The 19,343-nt window shown below is 47.9% G+C and overlaps 1 protein-coding gene across 1 annotated transcript in view; it reads right to left on the minus strand.

The window, feature by feature from the left end:
• Window positions 1–407: 407 nt before the first annotated feature.
• Window positions 408–19,343, minus strand: part of DOK5 (docking protein 5) — a 136,533-nt gene continuing 117,597 nt past the window's right edge. Inside the window, exons 7-8 of the mRNA XM_080925733.1 lie at window positions 8,448–8,568; window positions 408–796 (exon numbers count right to left, since the gene is read on the minus strand). Of these exons, the coding sequence (XP_080781859.1) occupies window positions 732–796; window positions 8,448–8,568 (186 nt within the window). The 3' untranslated portion in view covers window positions 408–731. The remainder of the gene's footprint in view (window positions 797–8,447; window positions 8,569–19,343) is intronic.

The raw sequence follows: 19,343 nt of genomic DNA on the forward strand, positions 1-19,343 counted from the left end.
AGATACATCAAGTGGGGGTATAGGAAAAAATGGCACCAGGACCCAAGGACCATATGGGTGGTAAAGCTGCTTTCTTTAAAATGCCTTATACAAGTAGTCTACTCTAAATAAAAATGTTTGGAGGTTAAGGGGGGGGTGAGGAGAATGCATGTTACATTGTAAGCGGTATTCATGGGTCCTTGGAGGGGGTCTTGAAAAGAATGAGTGGAAATGTTGATTTAACTCATTGGGAATATAGCCAAATCCTGAGTTAGGCAGAACCACAGCACTAGTCACCGAGGGATAGCGCACAAAGAACTAGCAAATACTGAAGAGGCATTTTATTGTCCATGTTGACTGTCTTAGGACTGAAACACTTACAAGGAAAATCACACAAATCCACCAAAAGACAGACTCAGAGAGGCACAAGGGGGCACTTGTCACCAATAGAAAATCAGTCCGTAGTATCGACGCCAACTCCTTCCATCCGGCTATAAAAATGGGGTGGGTTTAAATTATCCAACATGTCTCCAGGAGGTTAGGGCTGTCTTTAAAGAAAAAAAAAAGGGAAAAAAAGGGAAATTGCATGTACATGGGCTGCGCCACAGCGTTTCCCGTGGTCACGCACATTAGCAGGGTGCGAAGCTGCTTTTTCTCATTCTGCACTTGCCCTGGCTGTCCCTCTGTGCCGTCCTGCCGTGGATCTGTGGCTGATGCAACACAAATGTGCTAAGAGCTCTTGGTGGTCGCTGTCAGTGCTCAGCCCGGTAGGCTGGGAAAGTCTCTGTCCGATGAAGCTTCAGCGGGCTGGTGACATCTTTTCCAAAAAGAATTAGAGAAGACAAACAGTTATCTCTCAGGAAATCCCAAGATCAAATTGGCTAGTAATACAATTGATTAAATTTACCAGTGAAAAGTGTCATGCTCAGGACAGGAGACCGTATCCCTAAAGTCACACACAGAGATATGCCAACATGTGTCACCTGGGAGTGCTTGATTAGCATATCATTTGCATGTGATTAACATATCATTTGCATTTTGCCTTTACATTCAGCTCTGGTCAGTCTGTTAACAGCTGTGTTACTCCTTAAATTTTCATCTGTAGTTCCTCCCTGTGTCATGGTACTCAAAGGGGATGCATGGGAAACAAGACCAGGGGGACTTAATTTGATGTAGACTTTGCAAACCTGACTCAAAATAAGACAGTATTGAGCATTTTCTTATGTCACTGATAGATGGGAGACTTTGTTTAACTTCCTCTATTCCAATTCAGTTTCCAGCCAAATGAACAAGAATGCCCCCCTTGAGAGAGCCAGGGGAGAGAGGGCCAGGAGAGTGGATGGGAGTCTGGGGTGGGGGTGGGGGAGCATCTCTAGGATTGTGCCAGAGACTGGGGTAAGGGGAGGCTCCAGGAGTCTATGAGGCTGACTCTAGCTAAGACTCCTAGCAGTGGTGGATATGAAGCCTGAAGTGGGCACCTCCTGTAGCCAGGCAGGACTCCCAGTAAAGAGATAAGGACAGCAACCCACCCATAAAACCTTTGACCCAAAACTTGTCCTGCCTACAAAGAACTACAGGGACAAAGATGGATCAGAGACAGAGAGAATGGCCCAATAACTGGCCCAACTTGACACCCATCCCATGGGCAGGAGCCAATCCCTGACAGTCTTGATGATGCTCTGCTATGTGTGCAGACAGGAGCCTAACGTAACAGTCCTCTGAGAGGCTCCACCCAGCACTGACTGAAACAGAGATAGAGACCCACAGCCAAACAGTAACTGGAGCTCTGGAAATCTTGTGGAAGAGTTGGGGGAAGAACTGAGAATCCTAGAGGGAACAGAGACTCCACAAGAAAACCAATGGAGTCATCAAACCTGGACCCTTGGGGTTCTCAGAAAACACCAACCAAAGAGCATCCATGGGCTGGATCCAGACTCCCCAACCCCACACATTACAGACATAACAAATGAGCAGCTTGGTCTTCATGCTGGTCTCCCAACAGCTAGAGTGGGGGGCTTGTCCTGACTCTGTTGCCTGACAGTGGACCCTGTTCCCCTATCTGGCCTGTCCTGTCTGGCCTCAGTGGGACATTGTACCTAGTCCTGCAGTGACTAGAGGTGCCTGGGTGAGTTAGTATCCAAAGAGGACCTCTCCCTTGTCAGAGGTGAAGGGGAAGGAGGGATGAGGTGGGGGGGGACTTGGAGGAAGGGGCTGTTATTGGGATATAAAGTGTATTAATTAATGAAAGAAAGAAAAATAAAAAAAAAAATGCCCCCACCCCAGAGTTAATGCAGGGATTGGCAGGCTTCCTCTATACAGAACCAGGGAGTGAAACTAAGTATACAAACATCAGGGTGGCAGCCACAGCGAACACACAGTGAGTAAGCATGTACATCCATGTAAAACTGTATTAAGAAACACAGGAAGGGGGCTCGAAGGCAGAGCCCGGGAGAAACCAGTTTGCCCAGCCTGACAGCCAGGCACCCTTAAGCTGATAAAACAAAGATGCTTTACTGCCACCTGCTGGCCAGGGATGGCACAAGCAGAAAATTTACAGGGCTGAGGGCGTTCTCAGTGGGCACAGAGGTGGGGCACAAGGAAGAGGAACCTGGAGATCCAGCAAGCATAGATACTTGGGCACACTTTCAAAAACACGTTGTGTGTAACTGTTTCGACAAAAGGAAAAGGTCGTTGGTGGCTCTGCGGCTCCAGGGCCTTCAGCTGACTTTCCCTCCATCACAGCAACCTGGAGCCCTTAGGCCTCAGCCCCCATCACCCTCCACAGCCCCCAGAAGAAACACAAACTCTCACTTCTAAAAGATGAAAGGGAAGACGCCTTTCATTCTCCCACGCAGTCCTACTGGGGATTAAGGGAAGCACGGGGATTTGTGAGCTGACACCGTTTGCAGAGTTATCACAATCTCTGCCCCAAACTAAAACAGATCCAAAGAGAACCAAAGCTCGGGGTGAGTTAGATGATTCTATGTGTGCCTGTCTCCAACCCTGAGAATCGGAGGTCAGTCCTTAGAATCCACATGGTGGAAGGAAAGAACAAATCCCAAAAGCTGGCCTCTGATCTCCTCACACACATGCCATCAATGTCCTGCCCAGGGACACACATATGCACACACACAGAGGTACACACACCAGGACACACATGCACACAGAGGCACACACATATACACACAGGCACACACACATATACCCATGCACACACAGGCACACACATGTATATACATAAACACACATGCACTACACACACATGAGCACACACATATGCACACATGCACACAGACGTACACACATATATACACACAGGCACATACGCACACATGCATGCACATACATGACCTCACAAACATATACATACAAACATGACCTCACACACATCCCACTATTGTATATGTCACACACACACACACTTTTTTTTAAAGAGAGACACAAAAGTATGGACACTTGCAAGCCTCAAATCTGAACCCAGACTAAATCCCTGGCCTACAGAGGTGTTCCCAGTCATGTCTCACTCCCAGGCATGCGTTCTAGTCTCTTTCTGAAGCCCATCTGCAACATGAAAACACAGTATCCACGGTGGTGCTAGAACTAGCCGGCATATATTCCAGTGTGTTTTTATTATTGCTTGATGACGGCATTCGGGGAAAATCCACATCTCGAGTCAAGTGTGAGGCCCTTTTCAGCAGCTCCTTAAACTCCAGAAGCTCCCATGAAAACTGACAGACGACAACATGAGGGCCCAAGTGAATTCTTCAGTGAGGCGTGAGAGCTGCGTTTGGCTTTGGACAGGAAATGAGGAACTAGAGGGCTGTCTACCCACTTGGGGTGATAAAGCCAGTACCAGCCTGGAGTCCACACACCTGGGCTCGGGTACATTCTGGCCCGCCACATGGCTGACTAGAGGTGACTTCAGGCAGCTCTCAGATAATGTTCGGAATGCATATAACCTTGACGAAGGTCCCACCAGATCCACACTGTCACCCTTCACTCACTGCATGACCCCCCATGGCCCAGCAGATGTGAGCCACAGCCTTTCTGAACTGCTACAGCTTGTAGGAGAGTTAGCGGACGGCTTCAGAAAACAAACCAGATCCCCAGGCTCGCCACTGGCTCCAAGAATCTCTCCTCCTGAGAATGGACATGAATCTGCACCGGCTGGGCTCAACCCCATGAAAACATTCTGATCATAGCATGTGGGCCCGCGACTGACGCTGGGGGCGGGGCCTCCTCTCAGAGCTAAGAACCATCTGATGACTGCCAGGGGTCCCTTGCCCATTGCTCCACCAATGAGTCCCATGATCCTTAGAATTGATGGCCATGTCTCCAATCCGTTATTTTTTACAACAGAGAAGCGGAGGAGGAGGATGGCGGCAGCGGCGGCGGCGGCGGCGGCGGCGGCGACTATGAGCTGATCTTGCCAATTCCAGCTGCGCAGATCCTCACCGAGAGGATGGAAAGAAGGCCATATGGTAGATTCCCTCGGAGACACACGTGACGCCACGCTTCAGTTTCCTGTCTGAGAGGGGCACCGGGGCTTGCTTTTCCCTGGTTTTGTTTTGAAACGAATGATTTTATCTGCAAGGCAGACTGGTGAGGGTGTTCCGGAAATCCTGGCACAATGGGAGATCTCTGACAGGAGGCTGAAGGTTCCGAATGTGATTAACACTCTGAGTTGAGGCCAGACACTCCACGCCTCCTGTGAGAAGCCATGAGGCTGCTCCTTTGCTACCCCTCCCCCGTCCCCAGATTCTCTGCAATATTAGAATCAAAACAGGATTCAAGTCTGACACTGCTGTACCCAGTCCCCTCAGCACCCCATGTACACCTTGGCCACCAGTCCCATCATCCAATCCCTTTCTCCATATCCGCACACATTTCTGCCTCAGGACCTTTGCAGTTGATCCGATTAGGTAGAAAGTGCTTTGGGGCTGGAGAAATGGCTCAGCAGTTGAGAGCACTGCCTGCTCTTCCAGCGGTCCTGAGTTCAACTCCCAGCAACCACATGATGGCTCACAAACATCTGTAATGGGATCCGATGCCCTCTTCTGGTGTGTCTGAGGACAGCAACAGTGTACTCACATACACAAAATCAATAAATAAATCTGTAAAATTGAGACGAATGTTTAATTCATTGCCACTCGGGGCTATTAGTTTGCAAGCTGCCAGCGGGAAGACACATGCCTGTCATCCATATGGTGCTAGCAGAAAGTATATGCTCAATAAACAGGCACTGAGTCAATAGGTGCACAGATAGATGAGAAAGAAGAACATTAAATCCTCAGCAGATAGCTAATCTCAGAGGCATCAACAGCTCTTCTGGTTCCTAAAGTCTTCATAACAAATAAAAAGGAATCCTTCCCAAGTTACCCGATTAAAGACACTAGCATGTTAGGTGTCCTGCAGAGAATAACTTTTTTATACATTTTACTATTTAGTTCATGTGTGTGGACACATCTGTACACACATCACTGCACACATGTTGAGGTCAGAGAACAACTTGGGGGATTTAATTCTCTCTCCAGTTACCCAGGTCCTTGAGATGTAACCCGGGTCCAGCTCAGTGTCTGATGAACGTACCCATTGAGGTGCCTCTGGCCTGCCCAGAGAATTATCTTTGCAGGGTGCCAGTTTTTACATGGTGGACTTTTTGGCCATCGTCTGCATTATGAAATCATTTAATTTTCTTTTTTAATCTGTTGCTTTGCTGAGAGGCTTCTTCAGATATGTAGGCCAGCAAAATTATGTTCACTGTTCCTCGTTCATGGGTTTCTTCCAGATTTTATGCTAAAGAGTATTCCCGTGTTCATTTTGTATTCTCCTAACCACAGAATTCTACTACATGGAAAATGGAAGGCGTGGGAGGGGCAGAGAAGACACGTTGGTTGTGTACACTTTCATGAATGTAGCACAAGTCAAAGCCAGCTGCCTCCTTCGCTGTGCCAATAGTGAAACTATTCCTAGACTTACCAGCAGGGGGTACTGTCAGCCTAAATTTGAGAAGGTGAGGCCTATTTTTCTCAAACCAGTCCGATAAAGTCTGACTGTCGGATTCATCACATAAGAGATGCCAGGAAATTTCAGCTTCAACTCCATCAATGTAGATAATTTGGGCAGAGTCAACCTTTCCTTGGATTCTTTTCCAGCCTCTCGGGACCCATCTTTTCCAACATCTATGCAGTTCCTATGCTAGCATGAGGAACATGGAGTCAGGAAGACCCAGTGGCGCTTGGGAGCTCAGTTGGTAGACCGTCTGCTTCATATGCCCAAAGCTCTGAGTTCTGTCTTCCAGACATGATGTCACAATCCCAGCAATCAGGATACGGAGACAAAGGCATCAGAAAGTCAAGGTCCTCCTTGGCTACACAGTAAGTTTAGAGCCAGCCTGGGCTACATGAGATCCTATCTCAGGAAGAACGGAGACTGTGTTTTCTCACATCCCACCTTTCAGTACATGACGATGAGCCAGTGTGGGACCCAGAATACACCAGGATGGACGCAGCTGTGACATGCTTGCCCTCTTAGACACCGTTGCTCCCCAGAAAATGTAGCCATTACTAATAAACAATGAAATTCCAACTGTGGTCTGGTTCCCATCGAGGAGCCTGGCTCCTTCATCTCAGGAGTGCTGCTAACCAGGTTTGTGCACCAACAACAAATGGAAATGTCTGAGTGGGAGACACGGCAAGTGAGGAAGGGCAGACTAGAGTTGTAGAGCATATTCCAGAAGAAGAAAAAAACCTGCCAGGGGAGGGCTGTCAGCAGGAAGCACTGAAGGGCAGCCAAGGTTTGAGCACAGAGCAGATATGGAAGACAAGAGATGGAACTTGCTATGGTCACCCTCTCTATGTCCATCCACCCAACTACTCACCATCTATCCACCCATGTACCCATCCATCTACCCATCCATCATCTATCCATCCATCCACCCATCCATTTGTCCATCCATCATCTATCCATCCATCCACCCATCCATCTACCCATCCATCATCTATCCATCCATCCACCCATCCATCTACCCATCCATCATCTATCCATCCATCCACCCATCCATCTACCCATCCATCATCTATCCATCCATCCACCCATCCATCTACCCATCCATCATCTATCCATCCATCCACCCATCCATCATCTATCCATCATCTATCCATCCATCCACCCATCCATTTGTCCATCCATCATCTATCCATCCATCATCTATCCATCCATCCACCCACCCATCTACCCATCCATCATCTATCCATCCATCATCTATCCATCCATCCATCCACCCATCTACCCATCCATATCTATCCACCCATCCACCCATCCATCTACCCATCCATCATCTATCCACCCATCCACCCACCCATCTACCCATCCATCATCTATCCATCCATCCACCCATCCATCTACCCATCCATCATCTATCCATCCATCCACCCATCCATTTGTCCATCCATCATCTATCCATCCATCCACCCATCCATTTGTCCATCCATCATCTATCCATCCATCCACCCATCCATCTACCCATCCATCATCTATCCATCCATCCACCCATCCATTTGTCCATCCATCATCTATCCATCCATCCACCCATCCATTTGTCCATCTATCCATCCACCCATCCATCTACCCATCCATCATCTATCCATCCATCCACCCATCCATCTACCCATCCATCATCTATCCACCCATTTACCCATCCATCTACCCATCCATCATCTATCCATCCATCCACCCATCCATTTGTCCATCTATCCATCCACCCATCTATCTACCCATCCATCAATCTATCCATCCATCCATCCATCATCCACCCATCCATTCATCCATCTATCTATCCATCCACCCACCCACCCATCCACCAATCTATCTATTCATCATCCATCCATCCATCCATCCATCCTACTTCAGAGAATTTATTTCTCAAGAGGAAGGGACCTCATCCTCCCTTGTGGTTCTAGAACAATGATTCCTATCAAGACTGTTCAGGAGAAGCACCTCAGGTCTTGTTCAAGCACTACAGGGTGGAAGACCACCCCCCATTTTAAAATATCTGGAGAAAGTCCTGAGATTCTGCATATCTGACAGTTCCCTAGTGATATTGACCCATTACTCTTGAGCCCAGAGGATTGTTTCTAGAACCTGGACTCTCTAGCCCTTGGGCAGACTTTATACAAATATCCCTCCAAAAGATGGCTTACTGAGCCTCTTCCTGGGACCTCAAGCTCTAGGACTGCTGTGGCTCTGGCTAAGGGTCTAAGAATCTATATTTTAAACAAACTCCCCAAGTCACCTGGATTGATGCAAACCTTTAGGATCAGGAATGCAGAAATGAAGAACCCAGGGTCATGAGGCCTCAATGGAGATCCTCAGCTTGGGAGGAGACATGGTGGCATACAGCAGCTAAACGGGTCCCTCATGTGAGCATCCGGGCATGGAGTCCCATGCAGGCTGTGTGTGCTGCTTACCTTGCAGGTGGTACAGCTGCCCCGTGCTATGCTGCCTTGTGATATGCTGCCAGTAGGCGCTGCGGGGCAGGGGCACCACAGTGTTCAGCGAGGCTGCCCGCTCAGTCTTCTTCATCTGGAGCTGGGATGAAAGAGAAGAGAGAGGTGACTCAGCAAGACAGAGCCTCACGGAGACCTGAGGGGGCAGAGAGTGTCAGGACCTGAGTCACAGGACAAGGACAGTATCAGAACCACAGAACCTGCTGTCTGCACACTAAGGGTCCACTCATGGCAGTCCTTGGCTTTTTTGCTTGGCAGCTTCCTGCATCATCTTGTTGGGAACACCAACTTCCTTTTGGGAGCCACTCTCCCATTCAGTTTAACCCCTTTAGCTCTTGGGAGGTGACCTTACTACCCATGCCAAGCCAAAATGATGTAGTCCTTTGGGCTTCTATTAAGTAGGGAACAACCAATGGAGGTGAGCTAAGGATTTGTGGCAATTATATTAGTTGCTTTATCCTGTGGGACTAGAATATTTCCTGACACATAGTAGGTATGCAAGAAATGAGTGTTACAGGAAGGCATCTTCTCACAACGGGACATTCATCAAGACCTGGACTTGTGTAGGATGCTTATCAGTATATATTTTGTGACCAGCAAAAGCTGTAGTTACTTAAGCATCCCGGGCCTGAGTAGGTTTTCATAGACACAATTGGATACTTGGTAACAGTGTTCCCTAGAAACAGAGGAATTAAGCAACAGAAAAGGAAAACAGGTGTATATGTTGCCCCAGGAAGGAAGCAGGGCAGACACCAGGCGTTGAGTCCCTGACCTGCTGGGTTGTGTGAGAATTTGATGAGAGGACACATGCTTACCCTTGCCTAGGAAAAACTAAGTACAGGGAGTGAAGCAGAAGTGGTAGGGGTGATGGTGATGATGGTGGTGATGATGGTGATGATGGTGATATTAATGATGATAGTCATGGTGATATTGATGTTAATGGTGATGATGGTGATGGTGGTGATGGTGATGTTGATATTGATGGTAGATAGTCATGGTGATATTGGTGATGTTTATGTTGATAGTGATGTTGGTGATGTTGATGGTGATGTTGATGATGATGGTGCTAATGGTGATGCTGGTCGTGGTGATGTCAATGGTGATGGTGGTGACAGTGATGTTGATGATGATAGTTATGGTGTCGATGATGGTGATATTGGTGACAGTAATGATGGTTACATGAACCTGGTCATGATGATGGTGTAATGAGTGTGATGTTGATTGTGAATGGTGGTGACAGGCTGACAGAGGTGATAGTGGTGGTGACGGTGACCTGTCAAGCCCACCTAGATTTTCTCTTACAGAAAGGAACTTCCTGCGCATGTGCCTTCAGCCTGGGCGGTTTCAAACAACACCCACACATTTTCCAATAAAACCAAACAATATTAAGCCTCACACCGGGGAGACAGACACTCGTTGCACCTCTCGAGACTCAACTTGCAAAGAAAGATAATGAGCAGTCACTCAGAGACAACTTAATTTATGTGTGTTGCTTTGCCGTTGCTGGACTGAATTTCTGATCCCGGTCATAACTGCATAGCTACCAAACTGTGTCCCCACATGACATTAGGAAGCACAGGGTTCCATGGAGGCACCTTTCCCTAAAAATGGACTCTGAGTTAGAAAGGTGGGGAGAGCACGCAAGCACTGAGCATCGAGGAAGTGCCTGCAGCCTTTTTCACCCTCAAGAAGAGTCCCCCAGAAAGAGAAGGAAAATCAACCTTTGAGCAGCGACATCTGGTGACATCCGACCTCATTTATGTGCAGTGAGAGGTGAAGGGAGAAAAGATGAATGTGGATACCCCAGGGATTTGATTTTCTTAATACAAGACTATATTTAATATAATAAAATTCTAATATAAAGAAAACCCTTGGGAAATAGTCATTTCAGATTATTTGCTACATTCTGCAAATATGTTTGGATGGCCTGGAACTCTGGAGGTATTTTTAGAAAGCTTATTTATTTAGTAACAGGAGTGAAATGGCACTGGTGTCATGTTTTGTGGAGAACAGCACAAAGCCTGGCTTCTTATTCCTCTTTCAGCCCTTTGGGGGGAAAAATATCCAGTTCCATAAAAGGAACAGGTTTTTTTTTTTTTTTTTTTTTGGTTTTTTTTTGTTTTTGTTTTTGTTTTTTTTTAAGCTGCCCTTGGAGAAAAATGACAAGAAAGGACTTGTGTCATCGACAACCTGAAAACAGTGGCCCTTTAAAGGTGAGAAGATCCTGGAGACACTGGATCCCAGTCATGTGGAGACAGCCTGATGGGGAGGACTCGAGGTGGGGAGGGCTTGAGGTGTGGAGGATTTGAGGTGGGGAGGGCTCGAGATGGGGAGGGCTTGAGATGGGGAGGGCTCAAGGTGGAGTGGGCTCATGGTGAGGAGGATTCAACATGGGGAGGACTCCTGGTGGGGAGGACTTGAGGTGGGAAGGGTTTGAGGTGGGGAGGGTTCGAGGTGGGGAGGACTTGAGGTGTGGAGGGCTCGAAGTGGGGAGGTGTTGCAAAGGGAAGGGTTTCTGATGGAGAGAGCTCACAGTGGGAGGGTTCACTTGTTCCTCCCTCCATGCTTCCTTCAGGAGCTCACACAGGCAAAGGAGTCTGTAGCCTGTGACTGATTATCACTTAGCAGCTGTGGTGGGGGATTGCATTTGGGTAGCTGGAGAGAATTGGACCTTTCTCCTTTACAAAATATTCTCCATACTTCCGTACCATGTGGCTGCGTTCTACTGTCTCTCTGGTCCTTGTACATTGGGAAAATAAGGATCGCCGGAAAGCCTTGCAAAACAATGGGAAATTCTGCTACGATGGGACGGTGGCACTCCCCAGTCACTAAAGTGTGGAAGCATAGGCTTAGGGAACAGTTGCTAGAACCACATGCTCGGGTGCAGACAGAGTCACCGTCACCCTGTGGCCCAGCTTGGACAGTCATGAAGTCTGGACTAGGTTCATAAGGGGACTACAGTACATTCAGAAAAAAAAAAAAAAAAATATCTCGGTTGGAAACACTGGCTCTTAAGTTTTGTTTTCGTGTTTCTATGCTACAAATACCCGACAAACACAGCTTAAGGGAGGAAGTGTTTCTCCTCATAGTTCAAGGTACACTTCACCAAGGTGAGGAAGCCGGGGAGGTGAGGTGGAGGCTTGACGCAGCTGGTCGCATTGAATCCACAGTTGGGAAACAGAAGGATGGGTGCTGTGGCAGGCAGGCTCGCCCAGGGGAATGGTGCCTCCCACAGTGGGGAGCTCTTCTCACCTCAATACAGTAAAGATGATCCTTCATAGAAAGGACCAGAGGACCATCAATAGAGTTGATAATTGACAACAGCCACCACAGCTGGCCTAAGGAGGTCCAGATGATAAGGATAGAGGAACTGGTATTTTCAAGACACGGGCACCGGTGAGTGTGTGTCTACACCTGCAAGACTACCTGTGGCAGGCACGTTCCTCACTAGGGTAGCCCTGTGTGCTTTGCTCCTCCCATTGGCCGAGAACTACTGTCTGAAGCATCTGTAAAGGGCTTTGTCCATGTCACATCTGAGTTCCCTCCTTTAGAGGAAAATACTGTGCAAAGCATCCTGGCTTCAACACCACAATGGACCCTCCTCCAACTTGCCCAGTGCGCCTGAGCTCCGCGGGTAGGGAGACAGGGTGTGGAAGGGACAGACTGTATATCCCACTTGACCCAACACACACTCGTCTCTGCTCTACGTGAAACAATGGCCACAAGGGAATCTTGGCTTCCATGTTCTCCCTCACTCCCTCCCTGCCTCCCTTCTTCCCTCCCCCCACTGCCCCTCCATGTCAATACAGTGAGTGAGTTGGAAGAATTAGCCCAGTCTCTCACCCCTCAACCAATCAAGTGTTGCCAAGCAACCAGACAGGCTGCTCAGAGGTGGTGTTCCCTTCTCTCCTACACTCTGGTCTCAGGCCTCACCGCTGCCTGGTACCACCACCTTCACATCTCAGGTACAGCCACTTCCAACCATGACTGGATGCCATTGCACTTCTGCTGTGGGGGTGAGGGGGTGAGGGCCTCTCTACTTCTCAACAACCTGATTTCCTCCGATCTCCCCCTCCCATCTCCCCTTCCCCTCCCCCACCCCGCCACACCTCCCACACCTCCTGCTGCCCTGTTACCTCACCTCAGACTTGGACTCATATTCTGATCCTCTCATCTTTTTGCTAGTACCCCTCGGGTGCTCCTCCGCCTCCTGCAGAACAAATTCCTTGTACCCCATCCCCTTCCCTGCTCCCCCCCCATGCCGTGGGCATGCCTGCAGGGCCCTCTCTAACCCAGGCTAAGAGACTCCTGGTGCTGTGCAGTGCGGTGAAAGACTCAAGGCAGTCAACCAGCCTGTGCAACTGGTGGGGTCTCAAACGTACTAAAAGCGCCATGCTGCGGGAAAAGAGGTGTTGGTTCTTCCAAGTCTCTCTTCCCAGGGTTGTAAAGAGCAGTCAATGAGCCATAAAGACTAACAAAAGTATCCGCAGAGGCTGGAGACATGGCTCAGTGGTTAAAAGCACTGGCTGCTCCTATAGCGGCTCCGTTCATAGCAACTAACTGGCAGCTCACAATTGTCTGTAACTCTAGTTACAAAGAATATGGCACCCTCTTCTGGTCTCCCTGGGTACTGCATGCACATGGTGCATAGACATATAGGCAGGCAAGACACCCATTCACATAAAACAAAATAAATAAACCTTAAGAGTCAAATCAGACTGTCATTAAAAAATAAGAGAGTGGATCTGATGCATGTGATCACATGTATGACCTGAAATAATCTTACTGGGTCAAGGAAGCCATTATCAGTAACATCATAGTCATACATTTCTATCTGTATGAAACTCTCAGGCGGGCTGAATCCCTGAAGGAAGTTGATGTCCCCAATATGCAGAGGAAACGGTTTTCTCAGGAGATAGTGAAAATGTTCTGCACTTGATTGCAGCCTCGTAGTTCTAAGTGTAAGATCATTAACTATACAACTTAAAGAGATGTGTGGTGTGTGTGTGTGTGTGTGTGTGTGTGTGTGTGTTTTATAAACAAGAGTGATACAGTATGTTCCTATCTCAAGGAAGTTGTCATCAAAACTACAAAATTATCTACCTGTACCTATGACAGCAATGGCTCAGAAATCATGAAACTGTGGGTTAGTGGTACCAGAGAAAGTTAGACCCAGGCACATTCCAACTGTCTGACATTACAACATGTAATTGTTAAGTTGCCAAATTGCTGGTTAAAAATCCCACAGTTGAGTTGCCCCCCTCAGGAAATGCAGAAATGCAGTATCATAAAGTTTATGGGTGTTTACTGAGCTGCATTCATAACTCTACTTGGCTGAATGCGACCCTCCAGCTCTGGATTAGACACGCCTTCCCTGGAGACCTGAATGGCCATTGGTCAGATCGTGTGAGGTCGTGTGAGGGGCATGTCAGTGCCTCAGCAAGCCCTTTAGTCACCCTCTCAACACTTGCAGTGAAGGGGAGGCTGTCTTTCAAGGCCCCTTCCTCTAGTAAGAAAATCCTACTAACCATCTCGGGAGATAAAACATCCTAATAATTGTGGTGTGTGCGTGTGTGCATGTGTGTGTGTTTATATCAAAATTCTGAGATATTTGAAGCATAAACTATAGCAAAATTAAGCCAGACGAGACAACAGTCTGAGGGAGAGACAGAGAGAAGGAGAGGGGGAAAGGAGAGGAAGGAAGAGAAAAATAGTTCTCGGCTATCTCCTGTTCTCCTTCTACCCCATGTTTAGCTGTCTCTTGGTATCTCCCATCCTGGCTGCTGGCATCTCCAGTTTCCTTCCATTTCTGTATCTGTGGCACAATTAAATTCTCCCCACTTCACGATCCAACTCCACGCCCCATGCCCTGGTTGTTTTGCTGTCAAATCGACACTCCCAGAGAGGGGGGACCTCAGTTAAGAAGTCTCATCCATCAAATTCAGCTGTAGAGCATTTTCAGATTGCTGATCAGTAAAGCCTACTGTGGGGACAGTCCCCAGGCAGGTGGCCCAGTGTACCAGAAAGGTATCTGAGCATGAGCCAGAAACAAGCTAGCAAGCCACATCCCTTCAAGGTCTCTAGTTCAATTACAGCCTCCAGGATCCTACCTAGGGTCTCCCTCCGTGACCCACTGTAACCTGCCAACGAAATAAACCTTTTCTTCCCCCGAGTGACTTTTGGTCAGCATTTAATCGCAGCAAGAGACAGACACATGCTAGATAAGTGAGTAGAACAGATAGAATGAACCTCTCTGAAGAGCTCAGTGAACTTACAGAACAGTCACAGAAACGGGAGTCAGCTACAGAAACTGCAAAAATGCTCACATTCCATCCCTACCCAAGAAGGCTTAACACACTCAAAAGCAACCCGGGCTGTGGATCTGAAAATATTTTGCCTGGCAGCAAGAAGAGGAAAGTATTCCAATATTTGTGATATTTATGACCTGTGCCTAAGACTTGCGATATAGTGTGCTGTCTCACACAATTGATATATTTTGTTGTGTTTAGGACGTACAAGGGTGTATATCTACAGCAGATCCTAAATCAGCTTCAAGCAAGCAGCAAAGAGAGACGGATGAAGCCTGTGGAATAAGCTGGGATATTTCTTGTCTTTCTGTCTTAAAAGGTGCATATACAGGAGCTAAAGAGATGGCCCCGTGGTTAAGAGCACTGGCTGAGCTCCCAGAGGATCTTGGGGTCAATTTCCAAGCACCCACATGGGAATGCACATTTGTTCGACCCCAGTCCCAGAGAGCGTAACATCCTCATCTGGCCTCTCTGTACATATGTAAATCCAGGCAAACACCCATAGACATAGAAAATAAAACACAAATACGATCTCAAGAAATAAAAGAGAGTGCATACCACTCTGGCAGAGTTCCAAACCCAGCATCCACCACCGAGCAGCCCACAACAGGCTATATTTCCAGTTTCAGGCGATCCAGAACCTTCTTCTGGTCTCCCCAAGCACCTAAAGTTGTCTGTGCATACCCACACACAGACACACATGCATGCATGTGGTTAAAAATAAAATAAAATGTGCATCACATGCGATACACGCTAGCTCATAGGTAGAGTCACAGAACACCCTCCCTTTCCACATTGTCCAGCTTAGGCAGGTTCTAACACGTCTGGACCTGTTGTGCACTGTTACGTCACTGCCCATACCCCGCACAGTAACTTACGTTGAGTGGTGATTTCCATTTTGTTCTTAAAGAACCTCCAGGTCGCTGTGCAACAGGCTAGACTGTAATCACCGGGAAGAGCCCAGTCTTTGAGAAATCATAGAAAACAAATTTAAAGGCAAGGAGTAGCAATTTCCTAGGCCGGCTCCAAGTGACAGTTTGTCACTGGAATGAATTTAAATACTATCTAGCCATGGTCTGTGCTTCCTAAATATGTGTTCATTACTACAATCATCCCTCATTATACATTATTATAATATATTGTATTTATATGTCATAATTTATGTATATTAAAGGAATATAAACATATACATACACTGTCTTAGTCAAGGTTTCTTCTACTCCTGCACAAAACACCATGACCAAGAAGCAAGTTGGGGAGGAAAGGGCTTATTCAGCTCACACTTCCACATTACTGTTCATCACCAAAGGAAGTCAGGACTGGAACTCAAGCAGGTCAGGAAGCAGGAGCTGGTGCAGAGGCCATGGAGGGATGTCACTTACTGGCTTGCTTCCCCTGGCTTGCTCAGCCTGCTTTCTTATAGAACCCAGGTCTACCAGCCCAGGGATGGCACCACCCACCATGGGCTGGACCCTCCCCCCTTGATCACTAATTGAGAAAATGCCTTACAGCTGGATCTCATGGAGGCATTTCCCCAACTGGGACTCCTTTCTCTGTGATAACTCCAGCTTGTGTCAAGTTGACACAAAACTAGCTAGCACACACACACACACACACACACACAGAGAGAGAGGGGGGGGGCGGGGAGTTAGTCACTGACAATGACACTAATCATCTCTCAGGAGTCTTGGAATGTTGGAATGAACCCCTGGGGGTATGGGGGCCATTCTCATACTTGGATGAATTAAACGTAAGGGCAATGGGGGGTAGGTGGGATAACTGCGCACCAGAGAGAATCAAGAAGGTAAACTGGAAGGGGGAATTCTTTGAACTGCTTGCCTTGCATGCTACGTTCAAACCGAAATGAATGCATTTTCAGCTTTTCCCCCTCGTATGCCACCCTGTTCATTGGCTGAAATGACTTGGCAACTCTGAAAAACCACTAAGGACTGGGTGGGCGTGTCTCCCCCACCCCCCCAGGAACCAGAAGGTGGGGTGGGTGGTCATGTGCCCAGGAAAGGGACATGTGTTCCATAAAGCTTGGTTGTGTGGGAACCTCCCACCCATCCTATCTCCAGTCCTGGCCCTCTACCCTCCTCCAAAGGACGCTAGCAAAGAAAACCGGAAGTGAAAGGGACGAGGATCCAAGCGAGATCTCAAGCCTCTAAACTGAAAGGACTGCTCACTTATCTCGAGATGGGGAACAGGTTTTGAACCAGATCTTAAATGTCATGTTTACTTCTACGGAATCCAGACCAGATGGTCAACCTTAAACACGAAAAAGTCTTCTCTGAGGGATTTCCTTTTAAAGGCATTGAAAATCAAGTGTACGCTCTCGTAGCAGCAAAATGTGGGCCAAACCCAACAGATCTGCATTTCCCAGGCTTGTCAAATACCCCAGTAGCTTCTCACTAAATACTTCTTGTAGACTCTGGTCAGGCCTTGTGGATTGAGATAAATACTCTTACCACATTGCTCTAGGCTCTCCCCCTTGACGAGCAGGTTCCTTCAATCAATACCAACTACTTAAAATGCTAATTGTTGGACTAAGCGACAGCAAGCAATTCTCTGGAACCCAGGAGACACAGATGATGCTAAACAACTTTCCTGTGATTTTTGTGAGGCAGCCACGTGGTGTTTGAGGGGGCATGTCAATGGGTGCCAAGGGACACAGAGACCAGCATGCTGGCCTTTGAGCACTGATCCCCCTCTGCTGACCTAGCACTAAGCAATAGGGAATTATTGGGATCTAGTCCTATCCAGCGAGAACTCACACCCTGCTCTCGATTACCTAAACACACAAGATATCACATTCCACAGCAGGTATAGTGTGCTGATTAAGATGGCTCACGCCACTGCATTTAGCCAAGTAGGAAACTGTGCCCAAGTTGACACTCTGTTCCCCGGGCGATGACGTGTACACATAAGGAACTTTGTGCCTCGCTGTGGAATTTTTGTCCCTGTAAAGTGTATTTAAGCACGAAGCCCGAGCTTTCTGTAGCTCCCTCTCTGCTCTCTGAGTTTGAGACAGTCACCATTCATAAGGACACACTTCATCTTCTTCCTGCCATGCCAGTCCAAGGAGTCAGGTCCTTGGACTCATCCATCACTCACTGAGCGTCCTGCACTGGGACCTCTAGAAATGGAGATCCCAATGCTACCAGGGAGACACTGGCTTAGAGACACATACCTGCTGAAATAAAACACAGTGGGCAGGACCCGGTGATGCGCTGCTGACCAACACCAGCAGCGAACTCTTGACAAACAGCACAAGGAACCACAGCACCTTCCCAGCCCTCAGCCCTGGCACCACCAAAAGTTCACCACACCACGGCACACAGAGGTTTATGCTTCTTCTCTGCTGAACTTGAAGGGGTCTGCCCCAAAGTTCCCCCCGACTATAAGCGCAATGCCCTGTGTCCCTGTCTTAGGAGTCAGGAGCCACTGTACCTCAGATGCCTCTTCTATGGAATGGAACTGGTCTCATCCACAAGACACAAAGCATCACTTGCGGCGAGCACACACCTGTAATCCCTGCTCTTGGGAAGCCGAGGCAGGGTCTCAGGTTTGAAAGCCATCCAGTGCCTCCTAGCAAAAGTCTGTCACAAATGCCACACACACACACACACACACACACACACACACACACAATTAAATTGTTAGACGAAGATATCGTTAAGAAGCCTTCGAAATCTTTGTACCCACAGAGGGATGCTGTTCTCGGTTTTGGTCACAGACGCTTCCATCCTGCATTTGGCAGCCATCAATGCAGAGATTCGTGACTATTTGGAGTGCTGGGAATACGTGACTGTGAGTGTCTAGCCCTGAACGGGACAACTGTATTTACCTCCCCGAGGTACAGGGAACTTGGTGGAAGAGGGGGTAGGAAGAAAGTTAGATCAGGCAGGTCAGAAAGTGCCTTAGAGTACCTTCCTAACACGGCTGTTGCAGCCATGAACTCACATGATCTAGACAAGGCATGGTCACTATAATCATGAATGCACAAGACTAGGCCAATCCACACCCCAGCGTGGATGTGGCTGGGGCTCACACAGCTCCATCCCTAACTGAGGAATTGTTGACAGCTGATGGTTACTGAGGTAGGGGGAAGCCATTTGTTAAAGGGTGTGGCCACCGGGAGGTAGACAGCCCCACCCCTATAAGCCTAATAGTAGATGAGAGTTTATATGCAGAAATATGCTGAAGACACTAAAAAGTGGAGAAAGTATTCCAGTTTTACATTGTCAGGAAAAAGGAACTTGTCACCATCCAGGCCCTGGAATATCACTTAGACACCACAGCTGACAAATGGGCCAGGCAGCAAATGAATTTCCAGACAATCCAGTCCCAAACCCCAGGGACTAAACTCTGCAGTTTCTGTGGGCAACAACCTCGAAGTCATCTAAAAGAATGGCAGCACAGGTGTGCCACAGTAGAACTATTTATAGATACGCTTACACCCTAACCTTTGACCCACATCCACAGCGGAGACACATGGATTTGAACTCCTCTGTGTGACTTACTTCTATTTTTCCACTGGCTTCTCCCT

The sequence above is a fragment of the Micromys minutus genome (genome assembly GCF_963924665.1).
Source record: "Micromys minutus genome assembly, chromosome: 11".
NCBI lineage: Eukaryota > Metazoa > Chordata > Mammalia > Rodentia > Muridae > Micromys > Micromys minutus.